General features: G+C 34.4%; 1 protein-coding gene across 7 annotated transcripts in view; it reads left to right on the plus strand.

The window, feature by feature from the left end:
• Window positions 1-18,437, plus strand: part of LOC123525372 (inactive tyrosine-protein kinase transmembrane receptor ROR1-like) — a 211,851-nt gene extending 193,414 nt beyond the window's left edge. For all 7 annotated transcript variants that reach the window (XM_045304363.2, XM_045304365.2, XM_045304364.2 and 4 more), the window contains 9 exons: window positions 3,489-3,666; window positions 4,187-4,408; window positions 6,395-6,424; window positions 6,687-6,838; window positions 7,569-7,787; window positions 8,006-8,092; window positions 8,939-9,070; window positions 9,705-9,809; window positions 10,880-18,437. In XM_045304363.2, the coding sequence (XP_045160298.2) occupies window positions 3,489-3,666; window positions 4,187-4,408; window positions 6,395-6,424; window positions 6,687-6,838; window positions 7,569-7,787; window positions 8,006-8,092; window positions 8,939-9,070; window positions 9,705-9,809; window positions 10,880-12,546 (2,792 nt within the window). In that variant the 3' untranslated portion in view covers window positions 12,547-18,437. The remainder of the gene's footprint in view (window positions 1-3,488; window positions 3,667-4,186; window positions 4,409-6,394; window positions 6,425-6,686; window positions 6,839-7,568; window positions 7,788-8,005; window positions 8,093-8,938; window positions 9,071-9,704; window positions 9,810-10,879) is intronic.
• Window positions 18,438-22,113: the final 3,676 nt, after the last annotated feature.

The raw sequence follows: 22,113 nt of genomic DNA on the forward strand, positions 1-22,113 counted from the left end.
AAAACACTTATTTTTTCCAATGCTTGATAAAAAGTGTTTTATTGCACATCAGCCTTTGTTAGTCCTTAAAAATCGTTCCATACTGTATAACACTTATTTTTGTGGGAAAAAAAAGGCATATTGAGAATTTTGTTTAGTTAAATAGTATTATTTTCAAATTTCTTTTTAATCCTGTTTGATCTGGGGATTCAGTTAGACCGGTGCTAGTAAATCACACTTTAAAACTATCAAATGAAATCTTTTCTTTCTTGATATATGTAACTAAGTGCTGCATTTTGTATATGAAATTTTTGGTATATATGAAATCGAAAGTTTGGCGATTTTAATGCAAATGGAAATTTATGGACTTCACTGTAAACATGAAAGGAGAGTGTATTTTTTACTTTATGCAAGGATCTTTTTTCAGTTAGCAACTTTTACGCTTGTCTCTGCTAATTATCGTGGACAGAGATTAGTGATGCAGGCTGGGTGCGGGGATGTCACAATATTGTGCTGGCAAAAACAAGAAATGAGTGTAAAACTGTCACCGATATGCAACTTCAAAAGAATTAGGTATTGCATAATGGCGAAACAATGTGATACCTCATGAAGATTATGGTATAAGTGAACTCACAGTTGTCCCGATAAGTTAAGGCAAAGACATTGATTGGTTACACAACGGGCATTATTATGTTATTTCCCTCTGTTTTTGTCTTTGTTCTCATAAAACGTTTGCAGATTTTTTTACGAAATGATAAATATGAAGTGACAACATGGACCAGATGATGATGTAAATCAGGGATGGAAGATTGCTCACAAAGAATGACTTCAGTTTACTGTTCTGTTTGTTTGCAAAAATTGTTTATTTGAAAACTGTCTACAAAAATATGAAAGAGGTGAATAGTTCATTTTATTTATCTTGTTACTACCTTTTCACTGCTTATTGACAGACTTTCTGCAGTTATGTATAAGTGGTACATAAAATTTAATGTTGTTCTGAAAGATTATTTTCGCTGTACACCCACCCAATAATATTTGATAATGCTGTATGGGGATTTAATTAAATCAAAAGTTTAGTTTTTGTAATACTATTTAAATAAAAAATCATTCTTTCTTCAAGCCTTGTTGAATTAGTATTAATATTTCAATAAAGAAAGAAACTGCCCAAGCATTTTTGTTTGTTTTCCTGAGAGTTTAGGTTGGCATGTTTATGCATTTTAGACAGATGGAGAAAAAAGTCTGAAGATTTTGCAGAATGATTTGCAATAAATGCAGTTTGTTTAGTTATGGTTGTTTTAAGATTATGGTCAACTTTTTGTTTATTTGCCAAATAGCTGATTCCAATTTAAAAAAAAAAAAAAAAAAAAAAATGTCAAACTTGTTTATTATGTGTTATAGACCTCAAGCCGTAACAAATAATTATACAATATAAATATAGATAATAAGCACAAAAAATGCATGTGTGACTGCACATGAATGTAATTTATGTAACAAGAATGTGGTATAGTGAATTCATAAGCTCTATGAAGTACTGCGGCGGCAGTTATAAAAATGTACATTTATATTCATAATTAGTATTTTGATAATGAGTTTGCAGATAAATGTTTTATTAGAAAATCCTTATAATATTAAGCCCTTCTAGTAGCACTTTACAATGGGAGGTTATATTCCATTTGATGTCAGAAAGTATATAAGTGTAATTATTAAATCACACAACACAGTTAACATTTCAGTGAAAAGAATTATAACAACAGTACATTAAAAATGTGCAAAATAATATTTTTCGACTGAATCTTTTGTGAGAACTGTTTAAATACACACCAATAATTTCAGATGTATTGTTTTTGCTCTTATATACTCAAATCTTTCTGTAAGTTTTTGCAGTGCATTAGTGGAAATCTCTGTGATTATCAAGCCGTATGTGGCACATTTAAATCACCAGAGATAAAAAAGATGATAAGTTTGTTCAGTTGTTCTAGGCTGATGGTTGCTTATCATAACTATTGTTTTGTGTAGATAAACAGGAAAAAAATGTCTGACATTTCGTACCCCCTAAAATGCCAGTGCTAATCAAATTATAGGTAAGGTAAATGCTCACATTGTGAAGTTTATATATCTAAAGTGTGTTTCTCATTTGTATATTCGCTGGATGGCTTAGAAAATGGCTAACGTATTACACAAGAAATAAAAGAAATGAAGGTTCTTCCCTCAGTCTGGGTAGATATTTCTATCTAGATGTGGCGAAATTGATGATAGAATTTCTGAACAGTAACAGATTTACGGATTATGTCAGAATAGATTTTGTTCGTACATATTTCAAAGAGAGTAGAAGAGTAGGCAAAATAAGTAAAATCTATTAGGAAACATTGTTTCGCATTAACATTAGATTTTTATGCTTTGTCGGAAAGTACTCAGAAGCATTTGTTTCTGAGTTATAAATTTTCTATGAAATCCTATTAATATGTCAATTCTTGAAATGTTTAAGATCGTTTCAATTATGGCGGGAACACTAAATAACTAGAAAATCAATGTTTTATAACTGGTTTGCATGTCAAAGAAGAATCGTAACCAGTGAAGCACCGACTTCTGTTACAATAGCTATGATTTCCCAACGGTCCCTGTGACACTGTCCGCAGATTCGCAGTAAAGGCAGAAAAAGTATATAAAAATTACGATAGACCTTTACGATGAATTGAAATCATTATGAAAAAAATTGTACTGTCAGCAAACTATATTAATTAATGATGGCCTTGGCATGTTGCTGTTATGGTTAAGTGCAATAGAATGTGGCATGTCACACATAGAGAGAAAAAAATGTGATTCAAAGAAAATTCTCTACCAATCTAAATAATTTAATTTAAAGGTGTTAGACAAATTATATTTTGATATCCGCACATTTCTAGTAATAATGAACAACATAACTAACTATATCTTTACTTGATTTGCAGGTTATTCTCATTTTGTCTATAAATCTAGAATATTTTTTTTGTTGTCGAGCCCTACACTAGGCCCAGTAAAGAAATTGTTTGTAGGTCCCTTGGACTATAGAGTGTGTCTAATATTATTTTTTTTTTGGTGAATTGTAAGCATCATTTTGTTAGAAAGTGCTGGTGTTTAGAAACAATATGTTTCTTGCTGCCATAAGGAAAACCCATATTGAAATCTGATATAATAAATTGTGCCCTGGACTGAGGCAAAAAACGCTCATATTTCATTCGGTTTTAATCAAGTTGCTTTATTGAGCTTACACTATTATTCTCGGAATAAGTTCTGAGTTTTTACCTTATCTTCCAACATAAAACAAGGATAAAGCTAGGTTTATTATTTCCAAAAGCTATTTTCGCTTAACTCTCTGTGCAGCTTTATTACCAGGTTTTCCATAAAATATAATCACAATGTAAAGCAAAGATCAATAGTGTATCAGAGTATAATGAATACAGCTTTGGCTTTGCATTGCAAAGGGATTTTTTTTTTTTTTTAAATGAATACATTTTCTTCCTTTTTTTCAGCGGGCTATGTGAATCTGGATGCTCCTATGCCAAATGTTACTCGGTACTCCGCTGACAACTTGCGACTACGATGTGAAATTACTGGCTATCCGATCCCAAAGTATCAATGGTTCAAAGACGATTATGTCCTTCGGAATGAAGGCAGGGTTAGCATTAAGCTGACACCTTGGGGCTCTAGGTGAGAAGTGTTTGTCAAGACAGATTTTGAAATTAAAGTCTGCTGTTAGCATTTTCATCCAGGCAAGAGTGATTAAAAGGATCTAATCATATAGAATTATATTGAAGATCATTTGCCACATAATTAGTTATCATACTGTATACCCATGTATAAACACCCCAGCCCTAATGTCTGTATTTTTAATCCAGATCTTTCTAGTGAAATAAAATTGTAATAATGTTCTTGTTTAAAACAGTGTAATTTTCAAATTAAAGAGTTAATACCTGTTTGCAAAATACAGTGCCATTAATAGGCATTTTTTTAAAGATAGAAATCTGTAAATCATATACCTTAAATGTTGATATTATAAAACTGTTGATGCCCTGACCATTTACATCTAGCCTGGTACCAGTGTCTATGTGGCATATGTACTGTCATTGCCCTGAACATGAACGTCCAGCCTGGTACCAGTGTCTGTGTGGCATATGAACTGCCACCTAAAGTGAAACCTTGACTAATTTTCACCCATAAACTTTTGCAGGCTTAGAATCAAGAATCTAAACGCAGATGATTCTGGTGTTTATGGTTGTCGGGGATGGAATAATTTCGACACGAAGAACACGACCGGAGTTGTGCATGTAAGCCCAGACAAGGCACCAGATGCTGACAATGACTATGATGGTGACATTGACCTGTTTCCAGATGGTTACCCTGGAGATATCGATTACGATTCTGGCTCTGTTATTAAAAATGATGATAGCAGGTAATATACTGCAAAGTGAGATCATTTAATCCAATAATTCGAACTGTTTGTCAGTTATGATTTCTTGTACTTAACTCCTCCTACAGTTTTCATATAGGTAATTAAAATGAAACTTTGTGTACATCAACATGAAGAAGACATACATGTAAATATCAGGACTTTCATGTCTTGCTGTTTTTACTTGAGTTATGGCCCTTTGGCCCTTTTTAGCTAGACCATCGGAGAATAGTGAAATATTTCACTGAAATTTTCAGTAACCATTGTAAGTATTCGGATTGAAACTATACACAAAGCTTGCAATCATCAAACCTACTTAACTAAGTTAGGTAACTCTTGGTTGAATTTTATTCAAATTTCAGTACTTTTTTCAACTTCGAAAACTTGGTTAATGTTTTGTTTGCAACTAACAATCAAGCTGTATCTCAGTAACAACAATATGTAGGCCTATTGGATTTAAACTTCACACAGTGCTTTCATGTCAATAACCAAGTTTGATAACTCCAGATTAAATTCAGTTCAAATTTAGACCCATTTTTAGCTCGAATTTTCGAAGAAAAAGTAGAGCTATTGCACTTGCCTCGGCGTCGGCATCACCTTGTTAGAATTTGAAATATTACAAATACATGTCCAATTTTTGTTTCAGTTTATATATCTATTTCTTGGTCTTCAAACATTCTATCACGCATTTTCAGGTGTCTGTCATGTGTCATACAATGTTGATGTTATTCTTGTTTTTCTGTAACCATGCAACAACACACATTTCACATGGGCATCTTTATAAATTTGTAATCATTTCTCTATCTGCAATAAAATAGGCAAAGTTATTCTTACTCAGACTTAATCATATGATAACAGAGTGAATTGAGCCACGCCATAGGAAAACCAACATAGTGGCTTTGCGACCAGCATGGATCCAGACCAGCCTACGCATCCGCGCAGTCTGGTCAGGATCCATGCTGTTTGCTAACAGTTTCTCCAATTCCAATAGGCTTTAAAAGCGAACAGCATGGATCCTGAACAGACTGCGTGGATCGTGGATGCGCAGGCTGGTCTGGATCCATGCTGGTCGCAAACACACTATGTTGGTTTTCTCATGGCACGGCTCAATTGAATCAGCTCATCTTTGGCAAAAAGTGCATGAAATCATCTGTGAATTTATCATGTTCAGTGTTAGGTCTGCACTGAAGAGTAGGCGTAACATGTTTTCTCCCAACATTAGAGTTTTGATAATACTATTTATTCATATTTTGTAAACATTTGCTGAATTGTTTAATACAAGAAAGTAAAAAGCTTTTTATTTGAATAAATAATTATGGCACTTTAATAACTGCACTCTACATAGCGGAGATGATTACTACCTCGTGAGCCTAGGAAAGAGATGAATTACATTGAAGGGCAGATAAATTACATAATTAACTTGTTCTCCAAATATACCTCCAGTAATGCAGATATTGCATGTGGAATATCCTGGCAGATTTGATAAGAAAGTTCTATGGCGAAAGTGAACTTTATCTAACAAATCTTAAATTATACTGATATAACTTTATTGATTTGCAATTTACAAAGGTCTTAACATTAATATGTATTTGATTAGTTTTTAAATAGATTTTGAAGTGTCTATTTTTTAGCTGGCTGTATAATGAAATACCGGTACCTTGATTGGTATAGCATTTTTTTAAAAATTGTTGATAAAGATTATTTATTAACTGTTAGTGTTCTAGTGTTTTTGAATTTTGGCTTAACTTTTTTGGTAGTTGTTATTGTCCTGGTGATTTATTTGAACGCTAACCTTTTTTATCTGCCTGTGCCTTTATCATTGCACATGACTATGAACTTAGGCTGGCACTCTATGTTTGACATGTTAATAGTTATGAGGGTGGTGGAGGGGATGGGGGTGCAGTACATGTTTTGGAATCTGCTTTGGTGATGTTTCTTTGTGTTTATTTGATTGCATCACTTATCATTGCCTTGTGTTTTCTTTTTCAGCTTTAATGGAAGATATGACCCAAACCAGAAGTAAGTCAGCATGTAGTATAAATGGGACATCACTCTGTAACATTAAGGATTCTTTCTTAAAAGAAGTTATTTCTCTTGCATTCTAATTTTGAAAAGATTGTCTCTTTTTGAAGAAGTTTAAATTAAAAATTAACATTTCAGAAAAAACATGTAAAAGATGTAAAAAGATAGCATTTTTCAAGAGGTAGCAAATTCTATTCATTTTGTGATTATTTTTTTTTTTTTGCATTTATCAACATTTTTTTTTATTAAAATATTACAGAATCGAAACAGATGAGACCTCTGTTGAAGAACCTCGACAGCAGCCATTTTGTCAGCTGTTTAAAGGCAGTGTATGTTCAACACATATCGGGAACAAGTCCATCTATGTTACCTCTAGATACGCTCAAGGTTTGAGGGAGGAGAAAGTCATAGGTATGCGATAAGTGGTATTTCATGGTTGCATTCGTCCATGAAATTAAGTCCCAAAAAAGAAATAGTCATAAATACATGTCACCTCAAAATAGCTGTTTGGCCATAACCATGAATTTTCATGCTCATGAGATCAAATCTTTTCACAGTAGCTTATCGTAAACAGTCTTATTTGAGATAAAGGCTTATTTTGATGGATTTACATCTATGTCCATACCAATTTATATTTTCATTATGGCTCGAAAAGTTATATGAATAAAGTTCAAATTGTAGTCACAAAGAAAGGAAAAGTTATATGAATAAAGTTAATATTGTAGTAACAAAGAAAGGGTTGGTCATACGTTTAAAGAATGAATTCAGTCACTTGCTTGTCGAGCTGTGTTGTAAAATGATTTTGTTTTGTTTGAGGACTCAGTTTGACATTGCATTTTATTTTATACTGATTATGTTTAGTTGCCATTATATACTATTAACCTAGGATAACTTGCAATTTAAATAGTCGAAAATTGTCACCAGCTAAATGATTACCACCATCGGTTATTGTTGACACTTGAACATTATGGTAGTAGTTGTGAAAATGCAAACTGACAGAAAAATGCAGAGTAATTTCTACAGTAAATATAACTTGTTCAAGTCCTTACACAACAGTAATAAACAAGTTTCATTTTACTTCACTTTTGCACAAAACATACTTTATGTTAGAAGTGTAATAGGAAATTTGTGTTCCTTTCAGCTGCACTCAGTGTGATAGGTAACTCAAATGATCTATCAGATAGATGTCGGAAGTACGCCATCCCGTCGATCTGCCATTTCTCATTCCCGCAGTGTGAAAAATCTACTGGACTTGGGGATCCGTTAAAAAAGCGCATGATTTGCAGAGATGAGTGCGAGATGCTGGAAAACAAGCTCTGTAAAAATGAATACATTGTGGCGAAGAACCATCCACTGATTGGTAAGGAAAAGATGAAATACATGATATTTCTTCAGAAATCAGGACTGCACTTTCTTCTGGACTAATTTCAGTTTAATGAATCAGTTCTAAAGATTTATGAAAGATGTTTTGCGATAAAGTTGATTTTGAATCTAGCTACGGCAGCAGACAGTATATACATGTGAGCACATACAGTTGACACGCTACTCATCCATTAAATGATTTATTTGTGTTTCCAGACAACAGTGTGCTACCCAGATGTAACGAGTTACCAAAGTACGGGACTCCATGTATCAGGGTAGGCGTGCCCCTTAAAGGCTATGATGGTATGTATATGTCATACTAATTTTAAAATTATAACAATAGTTTAACCCTTACCATGCTGCACTATTGATTCTGCCTTTGCGACCAGTGTAGATCATGATCAGCCTGCACATCCATGCAGTCTAATCATGATCTGCACTGGTCACTACTCTGTAATAAAGCACCCCTTTTAAGAGATAATGGTACTGTCCAAATTGGAAGATGGACAAGTTCATTATAGAAATTTAGCAGGGTAAAGGTTAATACAAAAAACAGCGACCAGCAGGAAATGTTGATACATTTGTTTCTCATATTTAGGAAAATACTTCACTTTCTTCAAATATTGCAGTTGTTATTGTTGTATGATTATTACTGAAAATTGATAAATTCAGAAATAAGTAGTGTATTTTTAAAAGTTTTTCTCTAATACATTGATTGGAGTCACAAAATGTTATGGTACTTTGAATTAGAAAATATGTAGTGAGGAGTCCCTCTTGCAAAATGACGATATACAGAGAAGCGTTGCTGTACTTATTTTGTTATATTTTGGAGAAAATATACATCCATGCAGTCTGATCATGATCTGCACTGTTCACAATTCAGTCAGTTTCTTTTTGGTAAGCACCCCTTTTAACAGTTAATGGTACTGTCCAAATTCAAAGACAGACAAGTTCATTATAAAATTTAGCAGGGTAAGGGTTAAGAAGGTAGACCTTTACATTGTGATAGCCAGCGTTTATTGCATAAATGCCAGTCTTTTTTACCATCAAAAGGATTTTTTTTATTCTTAGAACTTTAGAAATATTAAAAGGTTAAAAGTTATGAAGATCTTTTCACCATTGCTTTAAACTGATGAACTTGAATTCCAGACAAATGTTTCAAGGGTAATGGGGCCACATTCAAAGGTCAGGCATCAAAGACAAAGAGTGGGAAGGAATGTAGGAACTGGAACCATAATCCCGAGTATCCTATTGACCAGCCAAGATTTAGTGACATTTTAGGTAAGTTTTCTGACCAAGAATATTTTGGACAAGCAATTTAGCAAGTGGCTTTTAGCAATAGTTTTGATATATCATGTATGTGGTAGACAAAGATGATTGGAAACTAGCATGGTTTTTGCAATTTCACGAGTACTGCAAATGCATTTTGTTTCAATCACTTCATCTGTATAAAGCTACACGATTAAAAATTTCATCAAGCCGAAAAACAAAGTTGTTCTTGACAATTTGAAAAAAAAAACACTCACACGTTTTAACATAGTTTTATTCATTTCTAATATTCTGTTCTTCAAAGCACATTCATTTTCATTTGTCTACAAAATTCCCATCTAAGATTAAATTTGGAATAAAAATAATATTAATGGGACCTCTCTGGTCATTTAGAATCAGTTGCCTAGTGTGTGATTTCAGGCCCTGCTTTGTCATGTTATAAAGCTATTTAGCGGACTGGAGGAAGGTCAGACTGTTTTACCCAGGTGCCTGCTCATGCCTAAAATAATGGCTAAAGGGCACATAAGATCTGACTCTGCCATTAAAACTAGAAAGTTGACAGAATGCTATGAACATTGTCAATATAAATTAAAATCTAACAGACATTAGAAAAAAAAATATTGACATTGGTTTTTATTATTTTCAGGAGACCATAACCAATGCCGTAACCCAAATGGATCTATGGCCGGACCTTGGTGCTATACAGACAATAACTTCAAATATAAAGAGTTATGTGATGTCCCTGTCTGTGGTATGTATTCCCTTTCTGACTTTGTGTATGTTCGCTCTAATCTACTGTACTGGTTTCATTATTATCTGTCGAACAGTTTAAAGAAATTTGCATCTATGTATCAAGCTTGAAATATTTTAGAACAGACAATTAAACATTTTTAGCTCACCTGTCACAAAGTGACAAGGTGAGCTTTTGTGATTGCGCGGCGTCCGTCGTCTGTCCGTAAACTTTTGCTTGTGACCACTCTTGAGGTCACATTTTTCATGGGATCTTTATGAAAATTGGTCAGAATGTTTACCTTGATGATATCTAGGTCAAGTTCAAAACTGGGTCACGTGCCCTCAAAAACTAGGTCAGTAGGTCAAATAATAGAAAAACCTTGTGACCTCTAGAGGCCATATTTTTCATGGGATCTGTATGAAAGTTGGTCTGAATGTTCATCTTAATGATATCTAGGTCAAGTTCGAAACTGGGTCAGCGACGTTCAAAAACTAGGTCATTAGGGTCTAAAAATAGAAAAACCTTGTGACTTCTCTAGAGGCCGTACTTTTCACTGGATCTTCATGAAAATTGGTCAGAATGTTCACCTTGATAATATCTAGGTCAAGGTTGAAACTGAGTCACGTGCCTTCAAAAACTAGGTCAGTAGGTCAAATAATAGAAAAACCTTGTGACCTCTCTAGAGGCCATATTTTTCACGGGATCTGTATGTAAGTTTGTCTGAATGTTCATCTTGATGATATCTAGGTCAAGTTCAAAACTGGGTCATGTGCCTTCAAAAACTAGGTCATTAGGCCAAATAATAGAAAAACCTTGTGACCTCTCTAAAGCCATATTTTTCAATGGATCTTCATGAAAATTGGGTCATGTGGAGACAGGTGAGCGATTCAGGACCATCATGGTCCTCTTGTTTAAATCCAGTTTTAAGAAATTGCAAACTTGATATTCACTAAATGTATGACATTGACATTCTTTCCACAAAAAAAGTATGATTTTGACATGAGCAGTAATTGGTTTTTCAAATATATTTTTATAATTTGCTGAAATGTATAAAATGAAGTAAAAGGAATTACCATTTTTTATTTTAGCAACTTCTACAGAATCGAGTAACTTGGTTGTAATTATTGTCCCTGGAATCATTGTTCCACTGGCCTTGGCACTACTGTTAGCTTTAGTTTGTTTCTGTCAAAGATCGAGGAAGAACAATGCTGCAAACACAAAGGCTGTTATTGGCAACAAAGCTCAAAACATGGAGTTATGTCCCTTGACTGCGAAGTCGGCTTCTCAACGTGTGCGTGAATTTCCCATATCATCAGTGCGGTTTCTACAAGAGCTAGGTGAGGGTGCGTTTGGTAAAGTGTATAAAGGCGAAGTGCTAGGGATGTTTGGTGAAAATACTGTTTCTAAAGTGGCAATAAAGACATTAAAAGAGAACGCAGCACCAAAAGTTCAGAATGACTTTAGACGTGAAGTTGACATGATGTCAGAAATGAGACATCCGAATATAGTGTGTTTGTTAGGTGTAGTGATGAAACAGGAACCAATGTGTATGTTGTTTGAGTACATGTCGATGGGCGACTTGCACGAGTATTTGATACAGCATTCACCACATTCAGATATGTCGGTTGTGTCAAGTGAAGATGGTTCGCAGCGCCCAATACTAGATTATGGTGATATGTTACACATTGCTACCCAGATTGCCTCTGGGATGGAGTACCTTGCTAGTCACCACTTCGTTCATCGAGACCTTGCGGCAAGAAATATTCTTGTTGGCGACAATCTCACAGTCAAAATATCAGATTTTGGGCTGTCCCGTGATGTATACTCATCAGATTACTACAGAGTGCAGAGTAAATCCCTTCTGCCTGTCAGATGGATGCCTGCTGAGTCCATTATGTATGGAAAGTTCACCACAGAAAGTGATGTTTGGTCTTTCGGTGTTGTGTTGTGGGAAATATTCAGCTACGGACTTCAACCGTATTATGGTTTTTCAAATCAAGAAGTCATAGAGATGATACGATCACGTCAAATTCTACCCAGTCCTGAGGACTGCCCTGCTAGAATGTATGGACTTATGGTGGAGTGCTGGCATGAAATGCCAACTCGTCGACCAAATTTCCGCGAAGTACATGCTCGACTACGTGCATGGAAAAGTGAGCTCCTAATGCAAAATCCACATTGGAGCTTATCACAGAGTCATTCGGCTCACTCGAGTTCGCACCAGAGCTCACTACAAAGCGGACCTAGTCATCAAGGGAGCACCGGCCCCAGCAACACAACTGCCATGACGGGGTTGACGGGGAGCAGTAACAACTCCGATCCCGCACAGTTTAATCAGATGGCTCCAGCTCCACCCCCAGTCATAACCATGCCACCCATGCCACCCAACAACCCTGGGTATGGCAACCAACCTGGATATGGCCAGACTCAAACTGGCCAACCAGTAACAGTGACTTTTCAAGGAATGCCAACGCAGAAACAAATCTATAGTGCTTTAAACACAATTCAACAACAGAATACCAAAAACACTCAAATGCAGCCAACTTCTAATGGACCTACAAAAATTTCACCACCAGAGTCGGTCGCTAGTGGTTCAAGCTCTGGTTCATCAACAAATAAAGGAAAGCTTGCAAATTCTGTCGGTACACCATCTAATTCTACGATGTCTCCCCCGCCATACTCCGAGTGCAACCGCTTCAACAATTTTCTAAATCAGAATGCTTACATTCCTGAAGCTAGAACTGCAGAAATTTGAGAAAATAGTATTAGTCCATTGTTTAGTGTTAAACTGCTAGTAGAGTTCAAAGCTTTACTAAATGTGTGTACAAAACAGCATGGCAGAAACGCTTAACTTTTTGACCTTGAGATTCGTAAAGTTTCGCTCTATGAAATAGTGTGTAAGGCTTTACCTTGGTGTTTCGATGCTGTGATGGATCTAGGTGGTTTTCATCTAGAAGACCTGCAGTCAAAGCAGAAAGCAGATGGTGTGTTCATCGTATAACGATGTATTTTGACGAGGAAAAATATGACATTCACTTGATGAATGTGTCCTCAGTAGCAGTTGGCTTTCCCCTCTACATGATTCGAGCATAACCTGTCAGTGTCATGTAAAAGGAGCCGTTTCGAAAATTGGAACTTTCCTGCATAGACAAATGAGTTCAGTTCACCAGATGGAGTAGTGTTATCCTCTGCTTAGTGCAATACTCTTGTAACTGCAGATAATTTGGGATGAGAGCAAAAGTGGTCTAAGTACATATTAACAAAGAATCTGATAGACTTCTTTTGCTTCCAAACATAGAAATTTAGCAGGTACAACAGTGTTGCATTGATGAGAAGATGTTCATTTGGTAACAGGAGATCAGGCTTCATATTTTAACAGTCTGAAAACTTTTTCATAAGGTATACAAATTCAGCTAAGACTTGAAAACGTTGTGAGTTGAGTTTACATGAAACATAACTCAATAATTTTTATTCTCACAATTCTGCCATTTTAGATTTTTGTAAACGTGGTTTTTCTCATGGTACTTCCACTTAAGATACTTTTAGCTGGGTAATTGTTCACTGATGAACAGAATAGGTTATGATATTTTCACCTTTTTTAAAAAAATAATTTACTTATATCAAATATGCATGGGTTTTTCATTTTACTATTGGTTTGCCCCTTGACTACTCTCCCTTTATTAGTGAAATGATCTAGTCTATAACCAGTAAATGAAAGTAGAGGGTTGAAATAAAAACATGCTTTGATTTAATATTATCATTGACTGTTACCAAGTTAAAAGTAGATTAAAGATTTACTGTTAGTTTTTAAATGACTGAAAAATTTGTTCACAAGAAACAAAACTTTATTTTATATTAAAAAAAAAAAGATGTGGTGGTGCTAAATAGCATTATTTTGGTCTCAGAGTTGAAAAATATGTTTAGTATTCAAGCTAAAGAAAACTGTTACCGAATTACTGTTTTTGAGTTATTGAATTTTATATCCCTTAAATGTGTTTTGGTAAGTGTTTGTTTTGGTTAGAATTAAAGAAATAAAATACAAAAATAGCAAAAAAATACGTCAAAGAAAAATGCGAATTCTGCTACTGATTTGAAATGGCCTGAGTACTTTAGCATTATTTTGTTAGTCTTGATGTTTTCATATGAGATTGATGCTTTTATAATAGACATGCCGTCAGACAGCTTCTCATTATAAATTTTGTTGTTTTATGAAATTGTAAGCTTATAAAATTGATAATCACTGGATTATAATGATGCATTTTTAAGGAGTATTTAAAATGGTTGTGATTTCATACTTGTACCCACAACACTTGTGTACTACAACTGAACTTACAATGATAAGTGTAACTAAAATATGTTCAGTTGAATTAATTGGGTTGCTTACTAGACACAAGTGTACATATTAAGACTTCTGATCAATGTTAAGACAACAATTCGGACATTTATGGTTAAATTGAAGATTGTAATGTTCTGACCTTTTGAGTTTGAATGAAAATTCATACCTGTACAGTATAAAATCACAACCGCTTTGGAAAGCATGCAGATACTTTAATGCTTAAAAATTACATTTGGTGCAGTTCTTGAAAATATGTCAAAAAGATATTTATTTTATTAGTAGATCTCTGTTTTGAGATCTTGATAGATCCCTACATGAGATCTTAATATATCTATATTTGAGATCTTTAGAAGATCTCTGTTATCACTTTTGTATGTGTTAACTATTTTTTCAGGCTAAAAGAATGCATTACGAACAAAAGATCATAAACTTTTGAGGTCTTTAAAAAGTGAAACTAATAACTATATTATTATAATTATGTTTTGCTGAAATGCAGTTTAGTATGTTATGCTACTTCTAACCTCAAATGTTCTAGTAATACATTTATTCTAGAATTAACATAAAAATCAAAGTTATGATGAAGTGAAATTGTTTTTACAGTATTATTTTTCATTTATCAGTTAGTGCACATGTTACACTCATAACATACCATAGGGTAATAGGTCAGTTTAAAATGTTTCAAGCTATTTAAAATTATTTTTTTTAAATGCCTTGGAAATTAAAGGCAAAAAAAAAAAACAGAGAAAAAAAGATTTTATATTGGACTTAAAACTAAGAGGATTTGATTCATGAAAACAATGACCATGTCTAAATTTCAGTCATTTAAATTTCTCTTTGTAGTTTTAAAGAAGAGATGTTTTGATTGGTTGACTATGTTGAAGATTCAACCAATGAAATTCCATTTTATAGCCAGAGATAGAGGTTGTGTAGTTTTAGTATTCTTTGAGCTATTTGTTGGGGCAACAGTGGTTTAGTTGCTCTCTTTTAAAGTTTTTTTTTCTATTATTGAATTTTAAACCAAAGTTTAAACTGGTGCAATAGAACTTACATATGTACAGTTTATGTTAGAAATGTTAGTGATTGGTTCATGTATGTTTTTATGTATTACGTAGCTCTACGCAAAGAAAAAAGGTCTGCGACCTATTTTTTTGTTGCATGGCTTATAAGTTACCTGCTTTATATGATTATTTTCTCCATATTTCTAGAGTTGAATGCAAAACTTTTGTAACTCACTGAATTATGACTGTTTTGCATTTAGCCCTTGTGTTGTACTTTTTCATCACATCTGTCTGCGGATACTATCTCTTAATTTTTTAAACTGATTGATTGTTAAAACAATGTTAGTCAAGAAGTTCAGATATTATTGGGAAAATGAGTGACTTAATTTTAAGCTGCATTAAATATCTTAGTATTATTACTGAAATGACGATTATTTTGAAAAGAATTAAGAGGATTTTTATGTTTGATTTTAAAAGTTTTAAAACTTGAATGGAAAACCAAGGTAGGTTAACTTTGGAAAAAGAAATCATTGGAAACCACATTTTCCTCAAACTTATATTTGTTTTTATAACTTTTAGTAAAAATTCTGTTTTCTTCTCTCATTGTCATAGGTTACTTGAAATGAAAAATAAACTTAAATTATGAACTATTTTAATCAAGATCATCACACTTTATTTTCTTGAAAGGAAAGCAGTAATGTATTTCACTTGCAGATGTGCTTTACACATTATGAATATACAAGTTTGAACTACTTTAAGTTGTATACCGGAAGTCATTTTCAGCCATTTATATTGCTTGATGACCAAGGTCATTTTCAGCCATCTTGTATTGCTTGATGACCAAGGTCATTTTCAGCCATCTTGTATTGCTTGATGACAAGTCATTGTCAGCCATCTTGTATTGTTTGACAACTGAAGTCATTTTCAGCCATTTTGTATTGCTTGATGACCGAAGTCATTTTCAGCCATTTCATATTGCTCGATATTGTGCCATATTACTTGTTTCATTAGCTGATTTTGGAGGGATTTTCGCAAAAATTGATTGTATTCAATGACAAACAAGAGTAACGAGAATACAGCTCAGTCACGGACAGCTGACAGTACAATCACTTTTTTGATTTTCATGGATTGATTATAAAGGGTAATTTTAGAAATGGTATATTCCAAATGACTACAGAATGTGACAAAAAGTTCAAGGTTAAGTTTTATTTTGATAATTTCTTTCCCTTCGGCAAGTAGGACTATATTGTTTAACTCCCTTTAAAGATGAACAAGCCAAATGAAAAAAAAAAGTGCGCCCAGCTGATTTTGTCATTTTCCTAGCAGAACATAGGGACGAGTTTGTATAACTTAATTTTGGCTTCATGTAAATGGTTTTACAAAGATTCTAGTACTAGCACTTTTATCAGTATTCACATGTCTGCTAACTTAAGAAATCCAGTTTGGAAATGCCATTTATGTGTTTTCATTTATAGCATTTCTTGCTTCATTGTAAAATTCACCGCTAAATTTCTAAAATGGACTGGTCCATGAACCAGTGTGGGCAATACCATTTATTATTCGAAGAGGTGTTCACTGAAAATTTACTGACTGAACAGCGAACAGTGCAGACCATGATCAGACTGCACGGATGCGCAGGCTGATCTTGGTCTGCACTGGTTGCAAAGGCAGAATCACTTGCCGCAAGCAGGGTAAAAGTTAATGTCTAAAACGTAATAAAAGAGTTCAAGGATAAATAGTGGTTTTAACTGGTTAAGTATCTCTGATAAGCCAAGCAAGTGGTAATAAAGTTTTGTAAAGGTTGATTTACAGCAATTTTGTAAAATTTAAAACTTTAATAATCTTTTTTAAATCATGTCTGTGAAATGTAAAAGAAGAAACACAATTTCTCTGTAAAAGTTTGTTTTTAATTTGTATTACATATTTAAAAACATGAGTGTGCTTTGTTTATTGCTCAGTATGGTGTCAGATTTTAAACAAAATTTCAGAAAACATAAGACATTGACACATTTAAACATTTTTAGTGTCTATATTCATTCATTAAAGATGGACTTTTTCCATTTTAGAATCGTCAAAATTTATATTGTTTTTATCCCTTTCTTCAATAATAGACTCCGCCATGTTACATTATTGAGCCAGTCTAAAGTTGATAATAGGGTTGAGTAGGATAAACCATGCATATTATCATACATGTAATTTCATTAGAAAATATATATTCAACAGCAGCTACATTTTCATTTGATTATTCATGATTTAAACATGTTAAAGACGGTGCTATACTATAGAGCCATTTTTACAGAAATAATTATATAGAATTAGGTGTTTATACTACTCCGTTTATGTCTGTTATATGAATACACAATCAAATTATCAATGTTTGTAAGAGCTGTTATAAACTGATATTGTATAGATAATGCTGAAATATCTGAATACCTGAAAACTATTTTTTTGGACAGAATTTTTGGGTATAATGCCATTTTTAGTATTTATCCAGGTGTTCCTTTTAAAGTAGACTGAAAGGTAGCTTTGATTCAATGTTTGTCATAAAGTCATTCACTGACCTTCTAATAATTTTCCAAATAAAGAATTTATTTAAAAACATGGATTTTGGTTTGGCATCAATGTCAGAACTTTCTTTAGAAAAATATCCATTTGTAGTGGGCAAGAAATAGTACTAACATATAAGATCTAGTACATGTATTTACTTAAAAGACATATTACAATCATAATAATATGTAGATAAAAGTGTGTTTTAATCAAATAAAAGTTTGCCGAGTCAAAAGATTTTTGAAAAAAGTGGCAAAAGTGTAAATGTAAACAAGAAGTTAGAAGGTGAGTGAGTCACAATGTGCACTGTATGTTGACCTGTGCAAGCTCTTACCTGCATTAGAAGGTGAGTGAGTCACAATGTGCACTGTATGTTGACCTGTGCAAGCTCTTACCTGCATTAGAAGGTGAGTGAGTCACAATGTGCACTTTATGTTGACCTGTGCAAGCTCTTACCTGCATTAGAAGGTGAGTGAGTCACAATGTGCACTGTATGTTGACCTGTGCAAGCTCTTACCTGCATTAGAAGGTGAGTGAGTCACAATGTGCACTGTATGTTGACCTGTGCAAGCTCTTACCTGCATTAGATAATGTTGTTGTGATCTTGTGTGTATTTAAGAAAAAAACTAAGTATCGTAATATGTATGTGTCTTAAGTTGTCATGTAACTTTTCAACTCTGTAATATATACACACTGTGTTGCATGTAAATAACTGCATCGCGATAGACACATTTCACTTTTATTAAAATGTTTTTAACTTTAAAATGATGTTGATTTTGATTTGACCCTCCCACTCTTCTGAAAATAATAGATTATATTGTCAACATATGAGATGGGTACATATGTAACATTTAACATGTGAATAACGTGTATGTAGATGTCAGTATGTTGTAAAGTTTACCCGTCACCACCAGAATTATTACTTATTATTAAGTTTCTCCTTAATCTGAACTGTTTTGCCCAATGTCCAAGTACTGGACCCCTGTGTGTTCAGGTACTGGACCTCTGTGTGTCCAGGTACTGGACCTCTATGTCATAGTCACCTCATAACGAATATGGAGATGTATTGTACATACACTTGACCATGTACTTTGCCAAGCACTACCCTCTAAGTTGTTATTGCCGTTGGGACGTATGTGCAACACTGTCATTAATACAAAGGTAGTTTAAAAATATCTAATCCTTTCAGATATTAGACTTTATATTGAAACTTTAATCCCATTCTACATTTTCTGAAGCAAAGGGTCATGGTTAGCTGTTACTAATTGTGGATGGTTCGTTTCCATCATCTTGAGTATCTGGCCTGGTCAGACTGGGTCTGTAGCATCCTGGCATGAACAGCTGTTAGTTTTATTCAAATGTGCATTTGACTGTAGTAAAGATCCCACAGCTTAAGACAGAAAACTTTAAAATGACTCATGAACTGCTTGATGGATGTCTTCCATACATAGTCTTTATATAAACCATTATCAGTTCCACTTCACCGAACTTCGCGGGTCACTACAGCTAAAAGAGCAGTTGATGTATCTTCACCAAATTTGGTTAGAAGCATCCTTAAACGAATTTTACACCCCCCTCCAGCCCACTACTCTTCGACGGAAAGGAGAGGTTTGTTTTATCTATCCATCAGATCATTAGATTACTAATTAATGACCAGAGAACCTTTTGAAATAAAATTTCAGACTTCATTTAATGACTGCGGTTGGTAAGTGAATGACCACTATTGTTCCGGGGCTCAAAGTGACTGGAAACGGTTTCCAGCCATTAATTGGAACTACAATTGTCAAACTTCATCTTGTTTCCTGTAGTCACAAGATGATCCGTAATGTTTCTGGGGTCCGTAGGCCAAAGGTCAATACGACTGAAAACGTTTTCCAATCAATGGCTGGAGAATTCTTTAGTATAGGACTGTCAAACGAATTGCTCTTTGTCGATCAATGATCGCTATTATTTTGCGATTCTTTAAGTCAAATGTCAAAATTCACAGTGACTTGAGACTGAAAAGGGTTTCTGAATTAAAAAACAAAAACAACAGGAAAACGATTCGCCATGCAGCGGTCAAACTTAGATGATTGTCTGCGGCCACCAGATAATCCATAGTGTTTAAAAGGTAAATAGGTCTAACTTACAGTGACCTTGAGGCTGAAAACCCCTTTACGATCAAAACTAGAAAATGGTTTGGTTGTGAAACTTCATGATAGTCTTTGGTAAATACATGTCCCATTTCGTTTAAATGGCCAGCAAGCCAAAAAGTCATTGTTACACGGGTTCTGATCAATAGCTCGGTAATGTTTTAGCCAACGGTTATCATACTTCATTTTTATTGGCCAGCGAATCAGGTCTGGAGATCAATTTGTTAGGTTTAACGTCGCACCGACGGCGGGCACCTGGGTAGAACCACCGAGTTTCCGTAAGTCCGCTGAATGGCTTCCTCACATGAAGAATTCAACGCCCCGCGTGAAGCTCGAACCCGCCTCAGTGAGGGGCAAGTTATTCGAAGTCAGCGACCTTAACCACCCGGTTGCGGGAGGGCTGCGTTATGTGAGGGCGGATGGGAGTGCGGTAATGTGAGCGTCGAGAGGAGCAGATGACGGGACACTAAGAGACAGTAAGACAATATCAAGGAACATAAGAAATTAAAAGTTAATAAAAAAATCTGCTTTTGGTGTGTATGCAGGTAGGCAGACAGATAGACAGACACATAATGAAGTTGCTTAGAATCGTTGACAAGGTGTCTACGCGGGGATATCGCAATAGCTCTGGTGGATTCCGTTACGGCGAGCTCGAAATAATTATAAAGACGTATTAAAAAACATGAACATTTGATTTTAAACCCTCAAAACTACAAAACAAATTACAAACGTATATTCTGTTAATTTTGTTTTAATATTAAATGCGTGCTTTGTTCATCTTTCACTACATATACCCTCCAGCGCAGACTCTACTAACCATCGGGTCGTTAGTTGGGTCCTTGGCGAGGCGTATGTTATCTGGTAGATTTGATACTATCGTATTTGAAATCATTCGTCCTCCACCTCTTATGGAGGAATTGGCAGTTTCTTTCGGAGAAGTTCAAAATATACAGGTGCACTGCTCGGATTAATTGTTCGCCGTCACATAGTTACGATTAAACAAGAGACTGAGTCGAGGAGTCGTGAATTCGATCCCCGTGTCTCGCGGTCACTTAGTTTTCAATGAATGTTCATTTTGTGCTCGGGGAATAATATATTTAGAACACTGAATAGTATAAGCATTATTCACAGGACAGGTATTATAACTCAAATTACAAATATCACTAAAACGCCCGTGATTGAATTATTGACGCCAAATAATTGCTTAATGATATATACAGTCATGTACTATTACAAAATAGTAAATATTTCATATATATAGTGGACGCAACTTGACCCCGATGGTTGACCTTTGTATTATAATACATAATTAGATACAACCTATTATTGAAAAGGAGTGTATGTAAAACGCTTCAGCTGTTTGCATTCATAGATTTGAAACTGATGGCTACCCTAAGCACCCCATATTTCTACAATAAAATAATCGATATGAATAATCAGCCTAAGGTCAACCATCGCGGTCAAGTTGCGACTACTTTTTTTTTATATCATGGTTATTATTGGAAACACGGTGACGTAAATATTATTAATATCGCTCGTCGTAGTGCAAACGTTCTACTAAGTTACATATATATACGTAAAGGATTAAAATAAATTTTCTTTTAAACGATGATTTGAGGTGAGGAGATTACATAATTGAAAAGTGCCTTTTTTCATGTGGATTTTAAGCAGTTTGTACTTGCTTTGTCTTTAAATAACTATCTGAAGTCTATTTCTCCGTGTAGTTCGTTTCAAATATGTCCTGTAGGACGACTTGTGTAGATAAAACTTTCACGGAAAGTGGTACATTGGATGACGAAATAAAACTCGTCTTCGATGACAACCAAGAGTTATATGCTTCTAGAAATTTAATGTGCTTAGCCTCGCCCGTATTCAAAGCGATGTTCAACAGTAGCTTTAAGGAGAAACAAGAGAACTGCGTTAAACTGCCGTCAAAGAAATATGAAGACTTCAACGAGTTCCTACTGTGCTTACACCCGGCAATACAGCGACAAGTAACGGGTATGTAATTTACAGTATAATTGAAAATACGAACTTAAATTCTGGCTTTTTTTTCATCAAGTAAATTTGTTTGTAACGGTAAAAAAATGGAATATCTAGTAGTGTTTCTTTTTGTTAAGTATATAGACACCCAGTTTGGTAAACGTTATGAAAAAAATCATTTCGAAGAATATTTAAAATAAAGTATTGAAAACCCCAAACTCACTACGTTAAGCAAACGTTGGGAACATTTTGGTGACGTTTTTTAGGCTTTTATTTATTTTGAAAATTTCCATACAGCATTAAAGTTTTAATAATTATATTCAATG

The sequence above is a fragment of the Mercenaria mercenaria genome, chromosome 3 (assembly GCF_021730395.1).
Source record: "Mercenaria mercenaria strain notata chromosome 3, MADL_Memer_1, whole genome shotgun sequence".
Lineage (NCBI taxonomy): Eukaryota > Metazoa > Mollusca > Bivalvia > Venerida > Veneridae > Mercenaria > Mercenaria mercenaria.